Source organism: Tauraco erythrolophus, chromosome 12, assembly GCF_009769465.1.
Source record: "Tauraco erythrolophus isolate bTauEry1 chromosome 12, bTauEry1.pri, whole genome shotgun sequence".
Classification (NCBI taxonomy): domain Eukaryota; kingdom Metazoa; phylum Chordata; class Aves; order Musophagiformes; family Musophagidae; genus Tauraco; species Tauraco erythrolophus.
In genome coordinates this window covers 16,602,084-16,627,909 of record NC_141476.1, presented here as the reverse complement: position 1 = coordinate 16,627,909, position 25,826 = coordinate 16,602,084, and the positions used below count along the sequence as shown (strand labels likewise).

Genomic DNA, 25,826 nt, shown 5'->3' with positions numbered 1-25,826 from the left:
TTCTGCTTTTCCCTCCCCAAAATCCATCTGGAATAACAAAGCAGTCTCTTTCCCTAGGGTTAGTGAGCCATCGAGTCAGCCACGTGAGACCAATGGCTCCCAGGTTATGAAGGCAGCGCTTGGTATCGAAGCAGGGGATCGTACCTACCTTGTTACCCACTCATCTTTGCAAGTCAACGATATCCAGCGTGGTGGGAGGGTGTGGAGGAGTGCCAAGGATATGGTCTTTAACAGGCAAAATGTCTTTCCACTCTAGCAAAGCTCAGGTTTGCATCACGGCATTGCTCTCCTAAGAAGATGGATAAAGCAAAGGAGGATTTGACGAATTCTCTGGGTAGGAGCTCCAACCCTCCCGATACTGGCAATGAGGCTTCATGCTGGGACTACAGTCCAGGAGCGAGTTTGTTGTTTCCCGATAGCTACAACCAGGGGCCAAAAAAATACTCAGTCTTTAGACAAAAGACATTTTATACTGATGTCCTCACTCCAGGAGCCTCCAGCATCTCGGGGGTAAGTAGAAAGACCAATACTTTTCCTACTACTATCTTTCTAAAATGGGAAGACCTATAGTACGCCTGGTATGGAGAAATACAGCTTTCAGCCCAGGTCCTAGCCCTTCATTTTGGTCAGAGGTCTTCGTGCAAGACCTTGACCCTTACAAAGTGAAGCCATAAGGCTCTCCCTGATCATAGTTGTGCTGCCTTCCTCAGTGGCCAGTGCTGTCACGGTCACGTTGCCTGGGTTCAGGATGCCAGCGTGGCAGGGCAGGCATGTGGTTGTGACTGCAGATGATGTTTGGAAGTAAAACCCTAATGATTGCCTGCCTAATCAGCCCCCAATCCACATCTTAATCTGATATCAGGCTGCGCTCTGCTGTCAAATCCCCTGCCTCTCTGTGCATTGGGTTGAAGTTTCCAGGTATTTGTGCCTCTTTGAGCCTTTGCTGACTGTTACTCACAGTCTCAATTGTCCCTAAAGCTCTGGTAAAGTCAGTCTTACAGTCTCACTTTCTCTCTGGACCTCTATCTCCCACCCTCCCACTGTGCTACAACTGTGCCTTGTTATCTCTGACGCTTCCCTCACATGCTGCATTTCAGGATGTTTGTTCTGGCCCCCGTATGTACCACTCTTTGCTAAGACAGGCGGACCTGGAGCAGCACACCCCTGAAGGTAAATACTGTGAGAGGAAACGTGACGTGGTAAAAATGGGGCCATAACTCATGGTTGCTTACAGTGAGCATGCCGGGAACTAGGCTGATGGCTCTAGGTTAGTGCTCTGCTTTCATTCTCCTGTCAGTGCCAGGAATGGTGCTGAGCTGCTTGAATGTCCTGTGAAAAGCGAATTTCATTTAGAGGTGGAGCAAAGTGATGTGACTGGGTGGTAGAACCATGCTGCCTTTTCTCCTGGATATATCCCCCCAGGGTTCAGGGTAGACCGCGCTGCTGCCTTTGGGAGTTCAGTTCCATGGGCCATGTGCCAGGAGAGCACATGGGTTATCATTGTGGATGGAGCCAGCGGTGCCCCTTTCCTGTGAAAATGGAACCTGCTCGTGAGAGCTATATTCAGGATCTAAGTACCCATAGCCAAAGTCATGGTTCTGTCATTTATTCATTCTGCATCCAGCTGTGCCTTGGAGCAGCTTCTTCTCCCTAGATGGAAGAGGTCTTCATGTATACAGAGCTACTGGTCCCACCTGCTTACAAGAGGTTGTTGTATCATGGATGCTGAAATATAGGAACAGAGCATGGTTGGAAGGTTTGCCAGCACTCTCCTGGCCCCTGGAGTACTCTTGGGGATATGGATCATAGGCTGGCAGTGGGTAGGGAGAAAGTGTGCATGTGAGAGGATTTTACTCTTAAAGAAAGATGGTAACTATATATACCACCTTCCTGTGCTTAGAAGTGACATTTATTTTCATGAGTGAGGACAAATGACTGCATCCTCAAGTGAATCTTGACAAGCTAGACTCAGCCCTAACAAGTGGAGACAGATCTCTATTTATGATCTGCTGCTGCTTCAAGGGGGAAGAAGCTATCAAGCTGGAAATGTAAATGCAAATGAAATGCTAAGTATTGACATAAATAGTTGATAGTGCACAAAGTGCCATAATGGATGGCGCCATGGATTTTGCAACAATGAAGTGACAAAATTGAAACAGCTGTGCTCCCTGACAACAAATATAAATCAGGGCTGTTCTGTAAAGACCCCAAGCAAGACATATGCATGAGGCTAAAGGAGCTGTAGTAAACCCTCTGCATTTTAGGGATTCCTCGAAACTATTGTAAGCATGCTTGTTGGTATGGACAATGGGGATGTTTAAGATCATATTTATTCCAGGCTAGGCGCCCTTCCTAAGACAGGAGAGTAGAGAGAGAGTATCCAGTTCAGAGGCTGTTTCCTTTAGTCCCTAAGCAGACAAGGTAGAACTACAGGGGTTCTGTCAGGGCCATTTAAGAAGGGTGAGGGAGTGACCTCTTAGAGGACTCTTTCTATACCTGATCATCCTGAAACGTGTCTGGCTTCAGCATTATTATCTGCTCTGCACAATTGCTTTGAAATCAGGGGGTCACATCCATGACACAAGCAGAAGCACATGGAGCAGGGTGAAGGATTGGGTCCAAAGCTTGATGTCCAAAATACCTACTTACAAGCTAGAACCTCAAGTTTCCCCTTGGTAAAGTGTGAAAGTTTATCAAAAGAAGAGCTTTCACTCCACTAAAATCTATTTTTAGCTCAATGCTTAGCTCTATCTAGGGAATAGTGCTTTTTAAAGCTTGCATGCAATTACTTAATTTAGATTAAGCTTCAAATTCCCAGTTTGCTGCTGTTCTATTATTTGTGGCTTGTTTAGCAATATAAACAGTTTAGTTTATTTATGGAGTAAATGACATGGTTTAATTTCAGATGGTTCTTGTAAATGCATACTTTTTGCTCAGTCCAGATTTCCATTGAAAACATTTGACCAAATTGTGAGATTGTTAGCTGTTTAACTCAGTTTTTTTCTCACACCACTGCTGATATGAGTGGGAGGTTTGCTTGAGCAAAAACTGAGGAGAGGTTTGTCCCAAGTACGGTGTGAATAGGGACTTCAGCACATAAAGATGACCTGAGCGGCTTGTTCTCTCCTGCAGTATTCATAAGTCCTGTATCACCATCTTGACCGAGTTCCTCTCATCTACGACTGATTCTTGGTCTCAGGGCACCCCAGGGAAGCAGGAGAACTCCATCCCAGGAGAATCCCACCCTTTTCTGAGAGCGAGGGAGGCTGTGCACTAGAGACAGTACTCCAGGGAGGCAGAGGAATCCCACCCTTTTCTGACAGTGAGGGAAGCTGCATACTAGAGACAGTAACTTGCCCACGATCCTGTAGAGAGTCTGTAGCAAAAGTGGGAACAGAACAGAGTTCCTTAGAGCCAGGTCAGTGCCCTACCTCCTAATAAAGTGCACAACAGTAATTCTCAGTGGAGGCTTCTTCTATGCCATCACTTTGATACTGGAAAACTGTAATGACATATTGCAGCAGGAGAAAAGGTCTTCCTTTCTGTTTCCCATTTGATGTCTGCTTGATCTCTCTCACAAATCTTAGTGAAGTGACTTCTGCAGACAACCCAGGAGACAGCACAGTCCTCCTGTATGTGTGAACGTAAAGCAGAGTAATGTCTGGTGGTTTCAGGCGTGTGTTTCTCTTTGTCTCTTAGTCACAACCTTCAAGATGCCTGAGGACTTTGGAAGTGTCCTGGATAAGCAAGTGATTGGACCAACCACTGAGAACCTCATCAAGTCAGATTTCCCAGTACAATCGTTTAAGCCTAAAGTGCAGATTGCCTTCCGAGGGCTTCCAGGGCAGTGCCCTCGGAGGGTTGAGGTAGAGCGGTAAGTAACCAGAAGGTGGCTAGAGAAATCATTACAGAATGGTCACAGCAGATTAGGGTGTTGATTTTTGCTTTCAAGACAGGACATGTCAAAAATCTTGGGAAAATACTATGCTGTAAGGCAGTGATCTCCAAACTGGGGTGTGCGTAGTGTAGGGAGTGCACAAGACAATTCCCTGGGATGTGGGAAGAAATATTTTTTTTAAATATTGTTTATTTCATCTTTTTCTCATGCTTTTTGATTTCTATTCTTGTATATGCTCTATAATGTACATAATAGTAGAGTAGTACCTGCATAAAATTTGTAAATTGGACTAGGTGATCATTGTAGGTTCCTTCCAACTCAACTATTCTATTCTACAGATGAAGAAATATACATGTCTGTGGTGTGTGCTCAAAAACTGATAGAGGTGCCTGATCAAAAAGTGGATTTACAAGCATGGGAGCCCTTCTAGGCATATTAAGTGTTTATTTCCCCCTCTGATTCAAAACAGGAGAAGGCGGCTATATCTCACCTTCGATATTGCTCAGCTCTTAGCCAGCAAGGGGATAGAGTCCAATGAGCTGATTCCAAGGCACCACGATCCTAACAATATGCCAACCATTGAGGAGAAGAAAGATCCTTTCTTTCCCATCTACCTCCCATTAGAGGTAAGAGAGAGTATTTGGCACTTGTGATCTATCTCATTGCTTATACCACAGGACATTTCTGAGAATTGCAGGACACTTAGCCATTGTTGATTCAACAAGTGATAAAACAAGGAAATGCTTTAGAGCAGATTTGGGCCCTGAAGGATCTCTACAAGATGCTGAGCATCTTCTACAGGGTGCCTGCAACTTCCATTAGAACTAATAGTCCTTGAGGGTGCTCCTCACTGTCATTTGTGTGTCCAAAGAAAAAGTGTTGTTTCATGTTTCTTTCTGAATGCAGTAGTCAGCAGTATTACTGCGTGAGACCTCTCCAAGTGTCTGCTCCCTAGGAAAGGGCGAGAGGTACGGATATTGCTGTTTGGGAGAAGATTATTGACCAAAGATCAGCACAGCTTTTGCACCTGGACTGTTTTCTGGTTTTGTAGCCCATTTAGGAACCGCATGTTAATTTTCCTCACATGGAATTTTGTTTCAAGTGTTTTCTTCTCTCTGAAGTAAGACTTTATTTCACTCATGTCCTGGCTTTTTAGATATTTGACAATGACGAGTATGACTGTCGAACTCCAGAAGAGTGGATCTCACTGGGCTTGGAGCCAGGATCTCATGACAGAAAGCCAGTGCCTGGAAAAGCACTTTTACCTACAGATGATATACTGGGACACGGTAAAACTTGAATGAGTTACTGCTCAAGTGAGGCAACGCTAACAATTACAGGCCCATTCAGAAGAAGGGAGCATGTAGATTCTGATAAATGCAGCTCTGAATAGCAGAAAAGTGATAACTTATTCTGACCAGGCTCAGGCAGACAGAGCAAAAGACCAGAGATCTCAACGGCTGTCAGTCCTGCCCTGGACTGACTGTTTCCACTTTTTTAGAAGTAGCCTCTGCTTTTTGTCCTCCTTTCTGTGCCTGGAATTCAGTACAGTCAAAATTTTGATTTATTGATATGTAGGTATCATCATGAAGTCAGTTAGCTAGCTTGAGCACAGTATGTTCTGCCTGGATTTCCCTGTGAGTGCGGGATCAGAAGTCAAGTTCAGACTGCAGTGAAATCCAAGTAGTAAACCTGGGGCTAATTAAGTGATGTGGATGTCTGTTTTTTTCCTGTCACTCAGAGCCTTCCCAATGAGAAGACGTCACTAGGTACAGCTGTACTGGTGTCCATTTGTGACTGCAGCTCGTATCAACACATCTGCACTAGCTTTAAAGCGTAGGAACTGGCATGCATACTGACTGCAGCTTTGGGGCAGCCTCCAGAGGCCTGGCTGTCTGCAAAACCTAAGCATAAAACGAAAGCTGCGTGAATCCTCCAGCAGCTAGCATGTGATGGCTGAGTTCTGATTGCAGCTGGTGTGGGGAACACCACACCTGATCACTGCCCAGGTTGAATGGACTGATCTGCACGCAAGTAGTCAGCCTCTTTGGGCCCTGGGGGAAGTGAGACCACTGGCATCCATATAGTGCCAGCACTCTTGCAAATTCCTATAGCTCAGACCCATGGTTAACAGCATCTGTTCTCAACTTCAGTATAACGCTGTCCTGACCTGTATCTATATTGATAGCAATATGAATATATATCTATCTGGGTAGCACTTCCCAGCATTTAAGAGGATCCGAACATTTAAGAGTTAGATGCCCTGGGAATGGCCTAGAGAAATAATAGATTGGAGGCACAGGGTTTTATGCCCACTCCCAATTAAAAAAATGAGGATGCATGTGGAGGGCAGCATAGAGCTAGAGCCTCACATGGGAAAGGAGACTGGGATCCCCACAGAGCCCATGTGGGTACAGGGGTCCTGGATCAAGGGGTGAAGGAATTGGGAGACAGAGGGGTCCCCAGGGATGGGCTGAAAGAGGATATAGGGGCATATGGGACCCAAATATGAGACTATGGCTGCAAAGAGTGAGTGGGAGTGCTTGAAGCAGGAGGTGTGAAGGTGGTCCCCAGGGAACCCACAGAGGTAAGAGGAGGAAAATGGAGGGCTCTGGTGTGTGTGAACAGTTGGCAATGCTAAGCTGTAAAACCTGAGTTCATTATTTTGTTGATCACGGCAGAAATTATGTGAGATTGACTGAAATTCAAACTAGTAAATGGATTTGACCATAGCATCATTATTCTGATCAGGCAAGTCTCTTTGCTATAGCCTCTAAGACAATGGACTAACCCTGTTTTAATCCTTATTTCCCTCAGAGGACCCCAAAAGCCAGAAGTTAATCTACAAGTGGATTGATGTTGGTGTTCTGGATTATGACAAGGAGACAGAGCTCTACTTGGTCCATAAAGCAGATCAGAATGGGCTGGTGCGGGATGAAGAAGGGAGACTCATCCTCAATGGAGGAATAACTCCAGAAGGTGTGTTTTGAGTAGGGCCTTTTTTGGCACCTGGCATATACTCTGAGAGCCAGTTCATTACCCATGCTGGTCCTAGGTAGAGATGAGAAGGACGTCGCAAAGTCATTTAGTTCCTCTCCCTGTTGTCACCCTTGACACATGTCTGTTTAACCTGTTTGGGAAAACCTCCAAGGGAGAGAACTCCACACCTTAATTTGACAAGCTATTTGAGGCTTCCCTTTTGGAGATACCTTTCTTCTTTCTTTATCTTCCGTCTTCCCTGCCTTCAAGAAAAGTTAACTGATGTACTTGCTGGGCCAATGACATTTTGAGGGGGAACGTGGACAGATTAAAATGAAGTACCCCTCTCTTGAAAGGTTTGGAGATGCTGCTAATTCTATGCTCCTTGTCTCTTGCAGTCCTCAGCTTTGGTCCTTCATTTTGATTTCCAGTAAGCCAGCCCAATTATATTGTCCATCAAAAAGCTGCTGTCAGCTTTGCAGGCTGCTCTGAGATTTGTTTTCTCTGTAGACTTTGGTAAGCTTTATTTTCATTTCCCAGGAAGAGCCCTATTGTTGTCATGTCAGTACTGGGTGCCACGAATTTGCCTACTGTTCCTGGCCGAAGATCCCCAGGTGTTTGCACAGCGGGTAGCTTCTGCCAACAGCTTGCGTAAGAAGACACAGGCGCTGCTCCTGTATCACCTGTATGTGGACTGCATGCCCACAGATGGACTAAATAGCATCAGCGAGAAGAGCCTGCAGAGAATGAAGCTGTTGGCTATGCATACTCCCAAACTGAAGAATGAGCAGAGGTAAAGCATCAAGTATATGTCTGGGGTCTCAGCTTTCAGTTCATTAACGTTGTAGGACTTCATTGGGTTACAAAACAGGTGGCAATGGAGGTAGATCTTGAGCATCCAACTCATGGACCGTGGCTCTCATCTGCCTTCCAGCCTGTGCACATGCACACTGTGCTGTTGCCAGAGTGTCATCAGAAGCAGGTAGGACAAGAGCCCTAGGGACACATGTACAGGATGGGTGATCTGTCAGTGTTCCCAGATGAAGCAGATGTTCTTCATATGCAGATCTTCTGAGACATGCTTACACCTGCAGTTAAATGGCCTTCAACAGCAGGAAGGTTGGACAGAAATGGCATGGCTGACCTTGCTGTTTCCCTGGTGCTTTCATGGAACAGATCAGACATTGCTGAGTTGATCTGCAGACAACCAGCTGTCCCCAGAGAGTTGGCTGTTGTCTGCTAGTGACTATTCTACCTAGTAACAGCTGCTAAAACAAATCAAAAGAAGATCTGCGCAGGGTGCAGCAAACAGAACAGGATATCTCTGCCTGGATATAATCGAGTGTCTCTTGGAGATGCAGTTCATATCAGGAAGGCCTTTTAAGAGTCCCTGGGCTGATGAATCATGAGCCATTGGTGGTGTCACTGGGAATCAGCCATGACTGATTGCCCTGCTCAGAGACAGGAAGGTGTGAAGGGCTGCAGGGTCTGCCAGCCTGAACTAGAGAGCAGGAGAGTAATTGGTCTCTGTTTGTGAGCAGAAATATAGGCATGAAGAAAAGTATTATGCCTGCTTGAGGTGAAGAACGATGATTTCCTAGGGCAAACAGAACAAGGTTTCAGCACTTATATGCATGTTCTGGCTGAGGAAACTAATGTCAAGTGGTGTTCAGCAGCAGGCAGCTGGGAGGACAGCTTGGTTAGCCCAACTTTTCCAGAACTGCCAGCTAGCTTCCTCTTTTCTTGGTTTTTCCCCTTCCTTCTGTAATGCTTCTCCCCAGTGGAGATTTTGCTTTGATCTGAAAAGACACTTGAGAAGTCTGCAGTACTAGTCCCAGGTCCCCACTTGCTTCTGTCCTTAAATGTCCAGTCGATAGCTTTGCTGGCTGCTCCATTCTCTGCACAGCTCTCCTAATGCATTCAGTAGTAGGTGAGCTTCTGGCTTAGCGAATCCGGGAGGGAGGGAGTGAACGGTGGGTTTTGCAGTAAAGCTACAGACATGCTTCTGCTCAAACACCATGGATTATCATTGTTTCTGTGTGTTGTAACAGGGTATTAGACCATATGTGCTGCCTGGAGAAAGAAGTGACATTAGACTACGAGCGCACCATGAACAGGATCAGCTTTGACAGAGTCGTCACTTCCAAACCTCAGACGTTTTTTTATGTCACCCTTCCAGATAAAGAGGAGAAGAAAGTACCAGAGAAAGGTACGAGACACAGTGAAGCAGTTTGAATTTGGCATGATTATAGGACCTCTTGTCTTTGACAGGATTCATGCTTTGTTGTAGAAACTCTCAGGTTCATGTTAATGATTAGGGCTCATAAGGGGCAGCAGCAGGAGATTATATGAGACTTTTGAGTATGTCTGCTCTTTTTTAGGGTGTATTTGCATGTTCATGTTACTTTGGTATAACACATTACCATCCATCAGCTAAGCCGCAGCGATTGCAAGTATACCCTTAATGGCACCAAATGCATGGCAGTGTAATTAGCTTAACTGCCTTCTGCTCTGCACTGAGCTGGGGCTGGCTGCCTTCAGTTTGTTGTGCTCAGCTGTGGCATACCTCAAGTGTGAAAGAGGGCTCCAGCTCTTTTAGAGTCCTGAACTGGAGGAAAATGACCACAGTAGAAGATGGAGGAGCGTATTTTGTGCACTTCAGTCTTCCAAAGGTTGGAATATCTTGAGGTGTTCACAAGGGGCCTCTCACAGATGAGATGACTCAGCTGTGCCTTGAAGCCTCAGTGGGAAGGTTTTTCAAGTCCAATGTTCTTTCTCATGGAAATGTCGTGAGCCAAACCCTCAGGAAAGTCAGGCACCAAGACAGTCCCTCAGGCTCTAATGGGAGGCTGCAGAAAGTCTCTGCTGCAGAGCAGAGACTCTCATCCAGCCATCTGCTGACACTGCTGCGTGATAAGGCCAGTGCATCAGAGGAGAGTCCTCTTCACAAGCACTGTCCCAAAGGGAACTGTACTCTTCCTCTAAACCAGAACCTGGGATGGCCTTTGCAGGCAATAACTTGGTTTTTTTTGGTGCCAGGGCTCATCCGGATCCCAGACTATCCTTTTGATGAACGACGAGCAGATTTCAACTTTGTCTCACTCCTGACCAGGCCAGAAGTCGTCCTTCTCCTTACACAGGTGCAAGATGAGTGCAACAAGGCAGCCACCATGTCTCTGTTTAACTCAGCTGTAGCCAAGCCTGTCTGCTTGGAGGAGTTTGAACAGATCCAGACCCAGACCTTCACTCAGGTGAGCGAAGGAAGCGCAGGAGGTGAGCACATGGAGCAGCCAGCCCAGCTGTCAGTGTGTATTAGACAGATGCAGCAGCTGCAGGTCGATTCCCTGGGAATAGATGAACTTTCAAAGGAGACGTTGTGGGTGGGGCAGGGGGGAATTTGCATGTGTGTGTCAAATTCACTGGGATATGGGGAGAATGGGCTGAAAGATTCCTAGCCCCCCTAGTTAGCATCAGCTAACACATGACCCCTAGTTAGCATCAGCTAACACATGACCGTGCTCTTCGTCATGTGTTGAACAAGTGGCCACATAGGGCTACAGCCCTTCTTTCCTCCTCCTGGTCTCCATGCAAAGAACAGTCCTGGTTAGCACTCAAAAGTTTCCAGTGTTTTTGTTTCCCCATCCCTCCAACTGCAACGTACAAGAGCTTTGCTTCCTCCTGAAGTGCTCATGGATGATGCTTTTCTACATTCTGTGTTCTTTGTGTACTTGATTGAATTACTCCGCTTGCAATGCCAGCAGACAGGCTAGGACAAAAATTTGCAATTCCACGGTAACTCTCGCCAGAAGATCTTCATACCCTCTAAATGGGGGTAGCACATTGCACCCTGGATGTGGCCACACGGAGTAGCTTGCACAGGGTTACACAGTAAATCAGTGGCAGAGGGCATGTGCTGGTCCTTCCCAGTCCCATGCTGTTTCAGTTAGGCAGTGCTGTCATCCACTCAGTGGCTGAGTTTGTTTTATTGCACACAAACAGCAGCTGCCTGTGGAGCAGAAGTGACACTTGGTGGTATTTTAATAAATTAAAACACTGCAGAGTGCTGCTGCCCTTGGCTTCTTCCCCTTCTTTCTCCTTGCTTGTCAAGAGAAGACAACATTCTGTCCTTTACATGTTCCTCATAGTGTCTACACAACTTTTTATGAGGGACCCTGACATGGGCAGCTCCAGGGATACTGCATAGAAAAGAGAACAAAAAGGAAACTCTGTATAAAAAGGAAGAAAAGAGCACTCTATTTATGTGTGCTTTTATTTTATGATCAGGCTTTCTTTTTGTAGGTCTTTTGTCAGTGAAGGAGATGTATGACCAGGTTCAGATGCCACGTGTGTGTGCATGGATTTGAGAGCTACTCTTTAGCTGCCACAACTCTGAGAGAACAGTTGCATTTCACAGCAGAGGAGGGTCCAGCCTTCCCAGCTAGCAGCTAACATCGCCTTACTGCTTTCCCATCTGCCCTTGGAGGATTACACAGCTTGCTTTTTTTTTTTTGCCCTAGGTTCAGATGTTTCTCAAGGATACTTGGATCGATACTCTAAAGACTGCAGTAAAGAGCAACCTGACAGATGCAGGCAAAGACTGGTGTAACCTGGAAGAGAGCCACTGGGATGTCTACCAGACATCCAAACTGTGTAAGCTGATGAAGCGCATCAAATTCATGCTTCAGGACTCTGTGCGATATCTGGTCCAGAACTCGCTGATCAGCTTCACCCAGCTTTTTCTGGATGCTTGCCATGGTATTCTGAATTGCTCAGAGGACATGGAATGGGGAGATGACCTCATCAATAGTCCCTACAGGTAAGGAAGGGAGAGAAAAAAGAGTGGAAAGAGCAGAAAAGTGTAGTGCCATTGTCTTTCTAACTATTTTTTCAAGGAGGCTTTGCACTTCATGGGGGCTTTAGTCTGGGCTGTTTTCCCCAGTCCTCCACTTGACACATTTACCTGAGAATGGAAGAATGGTGCAGAGCTGGCTGCTCTGTAGGTACATACAGATTTCGAGTTGCTATTAGTGATGTGAGGCAGCCCATCAGAACCAAGATCTGCTAGTTCGACATACTGTTCTAAAGGTTAGCCACTTCCAGCATTCGCGGGGGAGCAAATAATTACTACTAGCTTTTTTCTGGAGGTCAGGAGGAAGAATACCAGGAGGCATGGCTGCTTAATTCCATTCTTGAATTAAACCTCAGGAGTAGGATCTGGCCTGGGATCTCTAAAGAATACCAAATTCGGGTTGTCGCAGTTCCTAGAATTGTCTTTCATTGGGTATTGATTTAAGGATTTCTTCCTTCATGGTATTAAAAAAGGAAGGTTTAGAAATTGAGAACAGGAAGAGAAGAAAAAAACCCTGCCACTCCCATGAGGCCTTTTACCTTCAAGTCAGTGGAAGTCTTGACTCTGACTTCAGCTGATCCTGAGCCATGCTGGTAACATACAGGATTGGGAGATACTGAAGATGACTTCTGGAAGGTGCGTTTTTGGAGTATATTGGAGATGCTGAATGCCTGGTTTGAAGAGCACCCACAGTTTTTCTGTAAAGCAGCTCCAATTCTCCACATAAGGTTATGACTTTTGGGGATCCTGGTATGTCATGCCTGACACTTCCTTTGCCTTTAATAGACGAGATTTCTCAATGTTTTTACTGGTAAATTCAGAACATAGTGTTTCCTATCTTCAGCTGCATGAAACAGTCCTCCTCTCCTCTGCTTTCCTTTCCTGCCCAGTAGGCATTTTAGTATCAGCACCAGAGCAATATGATTGTGTGCCACTGTCTCAAAAAGCATCCCTGTTCTTCCTTATCTCGTCCCACTGCAGGCCTCAAAGGCACCCACTCTTTGTAACAGACCTTGTGCTAGACAGCAGTGGCGTCCACTTCAACCCCCCTGTGGAGAGCTTTGAGAAGTCCCTCATTTCCCTGTTCGACAAGGGAATCCTGGTGACTCACACTGTCCCACAGCTGGAGAAGGTGAACTCTTCTGCACCAACAATGATATAGCTACACAAGTCTCAGTGCACTGCAGCTTGGCATAGACACCCCTGAGCTTGTACTGAGGGAGAGAATTGCAGAAGTAGGTAGTTAGGACTCCAGTTAAATTAGTTTGGGCACAGCACTGTGTTAATGCAGTTCTGTTCAGACAGAATTTCTTCAAGCTCCCCAACCCTCTAGCTATTTTATCTGGTTGCTATCTCTACTTTGGTGCTGCAGGTTCTATGGAGACATGTCCTATGTGGTCTGGTTGCCCTAAGTGCATGGCAGCTGGTAAAAGCACTCGTAAAGGAAATAGCACCTTTTCCAGTGCTATCAATCTGGTGCAGATCTCTTCTGCCTATGCATCCTTCTGCCTGTTACTGTGAAAGACCTGTCTCCCTAGATCCTCTGCGGAGGTGATGTAAAACTGATAAAGCAATTCCTGACACAATGTAGAAGGATGGACTGCATGACTTCCCAAAGGTGCCACTAGTGATTGTCTCGCCCCTCTCCTGAGGAGGTGTGGTTAGCTCTGCTAGTCCTGAAAGACCTCTCCTTCCTCTTCCAGTATGTGCTGGAGAACATACTTATCACAGGCACGCCCTTGCTGGACTCAGTGGGCTTGCACGAACCAGAAGTGGAAGAACTACGCAGGGCTATGCGGTCTGCTGTTCAAAAGGCGCTGATCCCTCTCCAAGCCTACGCCAAGACATACGAGAAGTTCTTAGAGCTAAATAACAATGACATCCAGTACTTCCTAAGGTGAGTGGCTTCTGACAGACACCTCTAACCAAAACAGCAAGCTTTTTCAGAAGCTGTTGTGTGGATATGCATGAGAATGCGGGACCTGTTCTGAGACCACGAATGTGTGTGACATGCTTCAGATGTGTGATCAGGCATCCATCAGAGGCAGCCTTCAGCCATGGGCAATGGTCCGTGCTTTTAGAGGACGTTGGTGGTGGCAGTGACAATTTCTTCCTGTGTCTGACAGCAGTCACATTCCTGTCATGTTTGCAAGTGTAATTGGAGATACTAATGGCCCTAGAAATGACTCATCCTGTTTGAAAATCCAGTTAGCATACTTGACTCTGTCCTCCTTCAAACAGCGTCTGTTCAGGTTGATAAGTTCTGTAGGAAGTAATGGTTTCTTCTGTTTCAGCCTCATTGTTTTCACTGCCAAAACTCTTTGCACCTGTGCTGTCCTTTAGCCTCTGTTACTTTAATGGTCTTTTTAGACCTCATGTTTTCTCCAAACAGTGGGAATGAAGCCCTTTTTCTCTTTTGTTATTCCAGCTTAAGCAATTTACAAATCCCATCTGACAAATTCCTGTCTCTTCCCAGAACGCATTGAAGTGCCTGCACTACCCCAGGGTGCCTCCTGATCTTGCCCTGTTTACACTAGTGCTTTCGTCTCTCCCTCTCCTCTTGCCTTATTACCTCTTTCATCTCTCTCTTCCACTCCTTTCCTGCAGCTGAAATATTTTGTGCTCTTATTCCACTCCACACCTATTGTGTTCTAAAACTCATTATATATTTGAGTCTGTCCCTTCCCTTGCTCTCCAATGATATACCATATGTACAGTTCCATGTCTTCTCGTATACACGTCTGAAACCGGCAGCCTGTCTACATCGCTCTGCAGGTGTAGCTGCAGTGCAGGTAGGCGTAGGCAGCCTGGCTTCCTCTGCTTGGTGTTGGTAACCATAGCAGTGACGGCACTCGAGCAGAGCCTTTAGTGCAGGCTGGTCACTCAAGTAGATGGACTTCACACGGGTCATCTTTGCTACTATAGCTTCCCATGCTCACTTAAAGCTAGCACTTATGTACTTGACTGTGATACAAACATTCCCCGCGTCCTATATAGGCATATCCTTGGTTGTAAGGTCTAGAAGGTATTGATACCTCCTCAGTCTGTGCTTGCAGAAGGTTGTATACGTTTGAATAGATGCATGTTTTAATAACAGTAAACATGCTCATTATTAATTTAATGTCTTGATCCTTTGGGCGGACGTGTCTGGACATCCTACAAACAGCCTGGATGCTCAAATAATCTTACGGTCTATGTTGCCTTTTTTTGTTGGTATTTTTATTTACAGAGACTACGATGAGCAATGTCCATCTGCCCAGGAGGTGATGAATATAGTAAACATGCACTTGTCTGAAAAGGAGAACATGAACAACACTCTACCTAGTTCTATTGTCATTGGTCCCTTCCATGTCAACATAGAAGGTGTTAAGCAAAATCTGTCTGAAAAATACAAAGCACTAGCCACTTCCATGTTGGACATACTGGCTAAAAACCTCCATTTGCGGGTGGAGAATGTAAGTTACCTGATTCAATACATTGTCTTTCAGTGTCTTGTCTTGTCCTTCTGCTTTTGAAGTAACAGTGTTTGTGAGATGGCCAAAAGGCAGCAACTGAGGCCATATTAATGAGGACATTTTAAAGATTGCATTGCAGTGATTATTTTAAAAAATGACTAGAGGGGAAATATGCAGACTCAACCAAATCAACTATTAAATATGCTTAATAAATTATGGGCCTGGAAGCTGTATCCCTTGGGATATTAAATTCTTCAAGACCCTGCCTTCTTATAAAAACGTGTTAGTGGATTGAAAAGATACACCTAACAGACAACTGGAAGGTCCTTCTGCTTGCTGTGAGGATAACTGAAATATAGACAGTTGCATCTGCCAGAGGGTTGTCTGAATCTGTTATTGTCATCATTTCAGCCACATACCTACAGTTCCTCATCCTCTTTTTTGTCAGTCTCATTCCATTTGAGCTCAAATGAGATGGATAGGGAAAGACTGTGGAAAGAAAAAGGCAGAATAGAACTATGTACTCATCACTTCAGACCACCTTCAGAATGGGAAGTGGGTGGATCATGGCAGGTTTTCCAGTTTGCCCATTAGCAATTGATGACTTTTTGATGGTCTGTTCTCTGCTTCATCCTCCTGCAGATCTGTGATGCGTATAAAGCTGTCAGCTGCAAAATGCATGAGGAACCAAACAGCATCGAGGAGCTGACTGAGCTGCGGGAGTGGATGAAGGGAGTCCCCGAGCAGCTGGCTGTGCAGGAGGTAGGGCATGCTCTCCTTATTGACAGGGGACACCAGGGCAAGTGAGAAGGAAATTTGTCAATGCAATGTGTGGTGTCTCAGAAGCAGAACTCTCGTTTTTTTTCTTTGCTTGGATGTCTTTGCATGCAATGCCATAAATTTCCTGGCTTTGTATTTTTGTAATTCCTAAGATTTGTATTTTTAAATACACGTATTGTGAATTTAAATATCTATGCAAAAAAAATAGCAGTTAAAAATCTTGCCTAAAAGACTTATGTATACTTTTTGCTACCATTATGATCCATTCTGCATTTGTGTACTGAATAGCTGTCTTCTAAAAATGAATGTTGTTTTCAGGAAAATATTTCTGCTACCAAATGCTCATATTGCTGTTAATGTATGTCTTCTAATAGGACATTCTAGTGCTGAGTTATTTCAAAGTTAGTTGAAGTGTAGATCTTCTCCTAGCTGAACAAAGGCATCAAGCTGTAAGCTGCCTTGTCCATGCCAAGGAAAGAACCTGCAGGATAACTCAAAGCACTCAATTTCTGTCCAGCACTTTATCCACTAGGTCACACTTCTTTTCATTCATATAGAACAGAGGGCGATGCTGGCGTGATCATTTGCAGAACAAGGGCTTGTAAATCCATTCCCACTGTTCACACAGCAGAGAAGCAGCCTACATCACATTAAGCTTGTGTGACTAACGCCCTTCAAAGGCACTTCATGAAAATGAGGCATACACCAGAGAGCTGGAATCAGTATGGTCTTAAGGTGTCTATTTTTTTGTCTCTTTCTCTCACCCTGTGCAGGAACTGATTTGCGAAGTCATGGAAGATTACAAGGTCATGGAGGAATTCCTTTATAATCTTACCGATGAAGATTTTGATGACAAGTGAGCACAAGGCATTTCTTCCACTGTCAAAGTGGGACACTTTGCAGCAATTACCATTCTCAGTGCTTCAGGGGCTATGTGTCTATCAAGGGCTCCAGCAGAACTTTTAAGTGCCTCTGAGGCTATATGAGCACTGAATTCTTGAAGTTTATAGAGAAGCGTGGGCTCATGCTGCCTTCTGGCCTGGGGCAAGGCAAACAGATAGCTATTAACCTGTTCAACATATTAAAGCTCTTTTCTCATGTTTTTTTGGAGACTTTGCAAGGTCTCAAAGTGCACAGTTTAGTCTGTGTCTGAAACTGAATGAACGCTTCTGAAGTAGCAACACTCCCAGGGTTTTCTTAGGACTAGGAAGGAACATGAACCCTGTATTATTACTGCATTTTTTTTTCCATGCAATCTCCTCTTAGTTTTGTCTTTGGGTATATTGTTCAGATTGGGGCTTGACTATGCCCAGTAGTGGGACCAGCTGACAGATACAGCTACACAGCTGCTAAAGTCAGCTCAGCCCTGGAAGCACCTCTCATATGATGTGGACTTGGTCCAATGTGTCCGCAACCTGAGCGAGTCTCTGCAGAGCGCTCCTAAAACTAGAAACATGGGATGCACAGTGCAAAAATCCCACAGAAACTGCAGGAAAGCAGCTCAGCTCTAGAACAGCTTAGCACAGACGTAGCTCTATGCCCACTGACCAGACCTGGCATATGCAGAGCTAGTAGGAGATTGCTGCATCCCCAGGCGCTGGGAGGGGTGTGACCTCGAGCATAATGCTGCAAAGCTTGTGTCTGGCATTGCACACAAGCTAACAAGTCCAAAAGGAGTAATGGGTGGGCTACGGCTGAGCGAGAGCCAAGAAACCTGCCTTGGCACAAGCAGCCGCTTTGTGCAGCCTTCACTGTATCTGCGTTGTGCTCCCCAGGGCGCTCTGCAGCAGCCCAGCTCCCCGGGGCTTCACTGTAGCTGGGTTACCCTGGCCCCTCACTGCCCTGCTTACCAGGAGACTGGCTTTTTCAGTAGCCCTGAAAAGCCACAAGCCAAGACTCTGACCCCATTTTTTTTTTTCAGTTCCTTATGGGTACGTTCAAAGACAGACATTCCTTTTGGATGCCAACTGTTATTTTGCTGTCTCCTAGCTTTTCAGTAACGTAGTGGATTTGTTCCTTTTAAAAAGGCCCTCCACTTCTCCCCAGCCCTCTCTAATTGAATAGCCTAGTCACAAGGACTGCATATCAACAAGACAAGCTGGAAAAAAATGTTTTGTTGAAACCGCATGTGTTTCTGTTGTTGTAAAGCTTCCTTGTTTGGTGGGATTTGGCTTTCTCATTCTGTTATTTTCAGCATTTCAAACATATGCTCAAAAAGCTTTTCTCTCTCTCCTCTTTTTTTTCTTTCTGTTGTTTGTTTTGTTATATCATGTGAATGCAGGTGGGCTGCAAGTCACTGGCCGCTGAAAATAACTATGCAAGCTGAGTCCATTCAACTCCAGCACCTGGAGCATGAAGACAAATTTCGAAAAATCCAGCTCATAGACCAGAATGGTTTTCAAGACAAACTGGAGGAGATGCAGGTATTAAGCCCCTGATGATAAACTGTCCAGAGAAGGTGGCCTTGAAGGTCTCGTGGTCATCCAGATGGGAAGCTTTCAGATGAGATTTTAGTCAAATGAGTTTTTAGGTCAATGTACTGTTGGACCAAAAATTATCACAGCCTTCTGTTTTTTTTTTTTTTTACTGGAAGTTGAGCTTTTGATTATGAGTTTCATTTTCGTGTGAAAGAGAATACTCTTTGCAGAAATACAGATTTTTCACTGGGAAGGTGTTCATCAAGATACAATATTATGATTCTTGGTGCTCGGGCAACTCATGCACCTCCTTTTTCCTTCTTGTGTACTCAGTTCCCTGCAGAGCATCTCCCATGATGTGCTGCTATCAAGGGGGAAAATACAGCATTCGGTCATGGAACTTACTTCTCTTGAAAAACCCTGAAACAGTAGCAGAGTTTTGGAGCTGAGATGCCTTTGGTTTCTGCTGAAACAGTTTGAATTTATTTTTCACCAGAAACTCTTAAATACAGAAAAAAAAACACCATCTGGGAAAGACTGTAGTCAGTGACCTAGATTGTCTTGGAAATAGCCTCCCAAAATGATAATGCCTCAACACGGGATTAAAAAAAAAACAAAACAAAAACACCACCAAAAAAAAAAAAACAAACACACAACCAAAACAAAACAAACACCAAAATGGAAAACAAACAAAACAAAACCAAACCACCAAAACAAAACAGAGAAGTTATTAGGGAAGCTCTGGATATGTGTTGTTAAACAATTCTTGGAAGCTGAGTGACCTAGTAGAGCTATCGTTTTCACTTCACTGATTCTGTAACTAATGACAGTATAAATTCAGTAGCAGGAAATTTGGGCACACACTCATTGCTCCTACTCCTCAGGGATTAACTCTTGTCACAAAGACAAAAAGCAGCTGGTTATCACATTTGCACTTTCAACCACCTGACCAGTGGTTGTTGCTTCTCCTCGCTGCTTTCATTGTGGTCCTAAACAGAGGTGGAATTGGATTAGGGGAGGTGAAATTGTGGGCACAAAAATCTTATTCTCGAATGTAACAAATTGCACACCAGGAAGCTGAGATCTCCAGAGGCAGCACTCAGCTTCAGAGTCACACCTCACGCCTGCCTTTTCTCTTCCAGCTGACTGTAGGTGGATTTTCCATCCAGGCAGACGTTAACCAAGCTCATGAGTTGGCTAACAATGCAAGAGAGGTCAGGAAGCAACTGAAGGAGCTTCAGAACTTGGCAATTCTCTACAACAACAGGGAAAGAATGTTTGGGATGAAAGTTACAAATGTAAGTGTCAGGTCCTGTACCTACAGGTCCCTAATCTTTGTTGGGCCTTCTAGGTGGTGTGTAGAGCACATAATGAGACACGGTTCCTCAGGAAGGAATCCTTCATGCTCTTCTGGTTTATCTGATGAACTGCTCTGCGGTCCTGTAGAGTGACCACACTGCTCCATCACTCCACTATGCTGCAGAAGAGCTGATCCCAGGCGAATGTGGTAGGCTGTTCATGTGCCTGATATTGCCACTTCTGTGAGAGACTGGGTGCCCACGCTCAGGTCTGAGGAGGAATTGGACGAAGAAGGTCTTGAAGCAGCAGTTAAGATGCATCAGTTTCTGTAGGGCTGTTACTGCAGTTATATAGACGTGATTGACAATGGCTGCATAGTGGTGTGCAGGCAGCTGACTGGGCTCAGAGGGTAGCATGTTCTCCTAAGACAACAGTTTATATAGTTGCAAACGCTCGTTTTGCCTGTAGCTGTTCAGCTGCCAATGAATCATTGTCATCCACGTCCAGCCTAGTCTGGTTGCAGAGTAAAAGTGGAATTCGTGTGATCCTTTCCTACCTCTCAGTCTATGGTTACTTCTCCTTCACGGTAAGGAGCCAAGTTTTGATACAATGTGCAGCGTGTGCTTTCACCAATTGTGTGTGGACCGCCCATCAAAATCTTCTCGTTCTGCAGCAGAGCATTTGTAGAGGCAAGTGGAGAGAGTGCCCTCCATGCCAGACACATGGTGCAGGCACAGCTCCACTGGATGTGTTTTGGCCTCTGTGTAAAGCCCAGCTCTGCTGGCTGCTCTCCCGTGGAATCTATAGTCCCAGGAGAAGGTAGTCTGATACATCCTCTTGAAGTACGTGTTTTCTCATTGCTTGCTTGAGATGCAAAAAAAATGCGCCTTTTTTTGCCTTTTAACACCCAAGCTGTCACCCAGAGGAAAGCACACTTGTTGCTTATACTTGCTTTTTCTCTCTTTCCAAAGTACAGTAAGCTATCCAGGATGGTTAAGGACTTCCAGCCGTACTGTGATCTCTGGACTACAGTGTCAGACTGGATGCAGTGGCATGAGAGATGGATGAACGATCCTCTCGTGGAAGTCGAGGCTGAGCAGCTGGAAAAGAATGTCAGTGACTCTTTTAAGAAAATGCAGAGATGCGTGAAGCACTTCAAAGATTCACCAGGTAGATAAGCAGTCTGGGGAAAGTAGGTTGGTGCATATCAGCATTTTGATGTGAGGCATGTCACAGAGTGCTCTCAACAGGGATTGTCAGGATGTCATGTGGATGTGTTGTGTGTATTAGAGCCAGCGGAGAAAATGCTAGCAAAGTTATTTTCTACTTTTTTTCTGGAACTATGATGATTCACATCTAGATGCTAGTTTGCTGCTTGAAGTACCAGTTTGGCATGGAAACAACCAGGCTGCAAATCCTTTTTATACCTGATTCCCAAGAGACTACTGAAATAAAAGCCACCCTCTTATGTTGTAGTTAATATTTACTCATTTATATGAAGTAAAATAATCCAGACTAGTCATAGAGAATTCCTATATAGCCCAGTGGCTAGACGTGTGGGTTTAAGCTCTTACTCAAGTCAGGCAGCAAGGGAGCTTGAATCTGGGTCTTCCAGATGCTGTTTTCTTGACCAATCTTGTTTTCTCTATTGGCCAATGAACTTAATGGAAAGCCAGAAGAGATCTTGATTTTTTTTATGAATAAAACAAAATTGCAAGATCTGGAAACGATCTGTGGAATGTAATAACAGTTTTCCTTGCTGCCTGAGTGTGTATGAAGTTTAGATGATCGCATCCAGCCCTTACAATTCACGTGAAGGTCTTTTAATCATGTCTCCTAGTAAAGCTGGAATTGAGACTTCAGTTGTAGCTTAACTTCCCATTCCATGATTCTCAGAGATGTGTTGGTCATTCTTTAGAGCTAATTCTAAAATCTCCTGCCAGATGGCTTAGATTGAAATATATTTGCAGTGGGAGATTTTTGATTCATCCTTTTTAACTTGAACTCACTCTTAAACAATGCCATGAATCAGCCCCAATGGAGGAGGTGATGAGTGGATGCGTGAGTAACTATGAATCATTATGGTAAACAGAAATACTAAGAATACCTGCTCATGTTCATTGCAATATTCCCTGGCACCTGGTAAGATATAGGCTTCGTCCTTGAGTCTGCCTTGTCTTTGCCTACCACCCAGCAGGGAGTTTTGAGATGGGTCACATCCTTGCTGTGAGGGTGCAGTGCAGCCATGCAGGGTGCAATAAAAGGAGGCACATGCCGTAGCCAGATTTTGGAAAGGAAGTAAGTCCCATGTTCTTTGCCTGTCCATTGCTTTACTCTCAATAGCACAAGCTGAAAAAGGGCAGGATGTGAATAGTGCAGAGACGTGGGCTTCCAGGATGGCCCCAGAGGGTAAAACCCTTTCCTTGACTTTGTCCCTCCTATGAGGCAGAAATACCTTTGGCCTCTCCTGCATGCTTTCCGTTTCCATAGCTGGCTGTGATCCTAGCCTACTTCTAGCTTGTATATGTAGTGCCCAACTTCTATTTAGGATGGCCTGAGCTGAGGTGTGGGATAACGTGCAATCTGGTCTTGTTAAGGAAGTGAAGATCTTGGAACAATGACCAGAGCTTCTAAAATACCTATTGGCAGATGGGGCTTTGTCGTGCTTGGTCCCATATTAAGGAATTAATTTGTTTACTTCTCATGTTCTGGTGAGCTCTAGACAAAGGCATGCTTCTGCTTAGCATGGACTGGCCTGTAACAGATTTTTGGCTAATAGGTCTGCTTCTGGAATTGGGCTTGAATCCTTGCTTAGTGGCCATGTAGAGAGAGCCTTTGTATCCTCATTACTTCAACCTGCATTTTCCAGTGCGCTGTCCTTCTGCTTACCTACCTCATACCGTGTGTCCACAAGCACAGCAGGCTTTAGACAACTTCTAGGAAGATCCTTAAGGCAACTTCATCGCACAGTGTTGTTGCTGATGTTGTTCTATTTTTCTCCCCAACAGCCTGCCAGGGTGTGGCAATGGAGTTTCGAGACAGGATTGACGAATTCAGACTATACGTCCCCTTAATTCAAGGGCTGAACAATCCCGGTATGAGAAACCGGCACTGGGAGATGCTGTCAGAAGATATTAACATCGATATCAAGCTAGAACCCAGTCTGACAGTTGGTCGCTGCTTGGACATGCACCTGCTGGACCATATCGAGAGCATTACCAAAGTAGCTGAGATAGCTGGCAAGGAATACGCCATTGAGAATGTGAGGAGAGGGAGACTTGCTGTGTCTTTGGTTGCTTCTCAAATACATTTCTGTTAGCAGGCAGTCATTGCCTTGGGTGACGTTCCTGTTTTCCCAGAGCATTATACACATTCTGCAGCACAAATAAAAAGGCTGCTGCCCTTAGAGAGGGGAGCAATGGCCACGCAACTGAGCTCACACATCAGAAGTCATTTGCCGGGCGTAGAATTTCAGCTGTAACATAACAGCGCTGCCTGATGGTTATGCTGGTCCACTGGTTGGGTCTCACACCTCACTGTGGGTTAGTGACTGTTTAAGATAAAATAAGTTGATTGTCTGCATTCTGCCATTCAAATGTTATGTCAGGGAGATTAGCCGTGACTTGAAAAGAAGGTGGCAAATCCTTTAAGCAGTAAAGGTGCAGGGAAGACTTGCTGGCTCTGGAGATTCATGGGTTAGATAGTCTTTCAGCTTCAGTTCACCAGTTTCTGATGTGACCTAAGATGGTCTTGACTGAATGTCATTACCTTCTGGCAGCTTTTGTTCTCTGAAATCGCAGGTGAGTTCCCAATGGAGAGCTACCCCTTTCACAAAGCCATCATTAACTATAATCATTAACAGGCACTTTGCTGACAGCCTCTGTGCAGCTAGTAGCTTAAATGGGCCTGGAGATGAAATTGTCCTTTTTGCCCCCTCAAGGTGTTCCTTTCAGGACAGTCGAGGTGTTGAAGCACTGGGCAATGCAGAGAAAATGTGCCATTGCTGAGTGTGTCGTGTTAAATACACAGCTGCAGTTTGCAGTGGAACCCAAAAGCAAAATTCTGTCACTTTCTCCAGAGAGGGGCATTAAGTGGAAGCTGAGATAACCATTGCACAGGTTGTATCTGAAAGTTAAATTGCTTGTCCCTCTGTTCCAGGCACTCAATAAGATGGAGAGTGAATGGAACTCTGTTTTATTTACTGTGATGCTTTACAAAGACACAGATACCTTTATTCTGAAAAACACCGATGAAGCTTCTCAGCTCCTAGATGATCACATTGTCATGATTCAGAGCATGTCCTTCTCACCATTCAAGAAACCTTTTGAGGAAAGGATGAACACATGGGAAAATAAGCTGAAGATGACACAGGTATTGGTTTCTTACCCACAGACATGTGATGAAGGCAGACAGCTGAGCTGTGGTGTCATGCTTGAACATGGACACAGTGTAGATGCTGCGAGGGACCTGGGAGAACAACTATTAAGAGAATATCAGTCTTCAGGGAAGAAGAGGGCTTGTCAAAGCCTCTGACTGTAGCAAGAGGGGATGAACTCAGAGCTTTATTCTGTAAACAGCAGTGATGAAATTACAGCTCTTTTGCTGCCTATTGCAACACTTTTTGGTGGGGCCAGGACTCTCCCGTTGCTGTGAATAGTCCTACCGGCATCTCTAATCATATTATACTAAGTGGACCTCACGGATTCTTACAGGCCCTGTGAAATCCATGCTAATCATTCACATCTCAGTGTACAAAAGCATGTGGAAGACTGCTATTTAGAGCAGTATCTGGCAAACTGTGCCAGCACTTCATCAAACCATAGCCTGAATGCATAGCACCCAGCAGGACTCAGCCAGCAGAACAGCATTTTGCTGCAGGAGAAAAATTCCAATACAAATATCTGGAGAACTCTGTGTAAATGCTGTTGTTTGATATGTTGGCAGCATTGTTATCTGTTATTCATAACTACCTTATCCTATTTATTGGTGGGTGTGCTTGGGCCATGGGCTCCCAGAGTGCTAGCCTTGTCTCATGAGGATACAGAATGCTACTCTAAGCCCTAAGGCGGTAGGTGACGTGGGGAAATCTGGTTACTTACTTATTCTTGCTCCTTTGAATGCCTGACAAACAGGGTTTCCTTCTGGTGTCTAATTGAAATGTTGAGCTTTTCTTTCATTCTCTTAATTCAGGGTGTTGTTCAAAGATACTTGCATGGATTATTCTGTAGGCAAGGCTGGGGCTGAGGTATATCAGGCAGGAGAGAGGATATGACAGAATTGCAGAGTCTGGCGTATTTTATTTGTCATTCTTCTTCCTCAGAAAATCTCTCTTCACAAATAAATCTCCATCTTACTGTGTGCTCACATAGTGCTATCTTCTGTAAAATACAGAAACGTTGCCACAGAAATTCAGCCTAGCACCACAAAGTCCGTTTGAGCTTCAATATTCTGAATTCTAAATAATTCATATTTCTAAACTACACCCCATTAAACTAGCGGGTGTTGGTTCAGGTGCTTGCTGACAACAATCAGCAAAAGGGATTACTAGGAAATTGTTAATTATTTGGGAGGGAAATTCCAGCTCCTGATGCTGCAGGTAGATTTAGAATTCTGGAAGGTCTAAGTGCAGCATCACCTCTTTTTTTCTTTTTTTTTTTTCCTTTTTGTTTTTGTTCTCTTTTTTTAAAACCTGTTCTGGTGCACAGTTTGAATGGTTTGATAAAACAGGTTTGTAGCATGGCGTCCTGATATGTTGTTCTTGCTTCCCACTAGGATGTCCTAGAGGAATGGCTGAACTGCCAGCGCTCTTGGCTTTACTTGGAGCCCATCTTTAGGTCAGAGGACATCAAAAGACAGCTCCCATTGGAAAGCCAGTGCTACCAGGCCATGGATAGGGACTGGAGAAACATCATGAAGAATGCTAATGAAAACCCTGAGGTGTGTGCCTTGATGAAAGCCGATGCAGGTATCCAAAATTCCTTGGAGCTGTGCTCACACAAGGACTGCATTTCAGTTGTTGCTTTTGTAATGGTGTGGGCACGAGCAGTGCTGCATAAGCCATGCGACCTTTCCCAGTGTGGTGTGCTAGCTTTCTTCTCTTGGAATGTGGCCTTTCATTCTAGTGTCAAAACGGACAGTCATTCCCCACG

General features: G+C 44.9%; 1 protein-coding gene across 1 annotated transcript in view; it reads left to right on the top strand.

Annotated features, from left to right (window-relative positions):
- The first annotated feature begins 297 nt into the window (after positions 1 to 297).
- Positions 298 to 25,826, top strand: part of DNAH1 (dynein axonemal heavy chain 1) — a 70,339-nt gene continuing 44,810 nt past the window's right edge. The window contains 21 exon segments of the mRNA XM_086619273.1: positions 298 to 510; positions 1,098 to 1,170; positions 3,700 to 3,874; positions 4,368 to 4,524; positions 5,055 to 5,187; positions 6,716 to 6,877; positions 7,418 to 7,670; positions 8,929 to 9,086; positions 9,917 to 10,128; positions 11,395 to 11,693; positions 12,708 to 12,858; positions 13,430 to 13,623; positions 14,956 to 15,181; positions 15,824 to 15,943; positions 16,735 to 16,817; positions 18,243 to 18,384; positions 19,521 to 19,676; positions 20,649 to 20,847; positions 22,686 to 22,939; positions 23,836 to 24,048; positions 25,450 to 25,614. Of these exon segments, the coding sequence (XP_086475399.1) occupies positions 298 to 510; positions 1,098 to 1,170; positions 3,700 to 3,874; positions 4,368 to 4,524; positions 5,055 to 5,187; positions 6,716 to 6,877; positions 7,418 to 7,670; positions 8,929 to 9,086; positions 9,917 to 10,128; positions 11,395 to 11,693; positions 12,708 to 12,858; positions 13,430 to 13,623; positions 14,956 to 15,181; positions 15,824 to 15,943; positions 16,735 to 16,817; positions 18,243 to 18,384; positions 19,521 to 19,676; positions 20,649 to 20,847; positions 22,686 to 22,939; positions 23,836 to 24,048; positions 25,450 to 25,614 (3,738 nt within the window).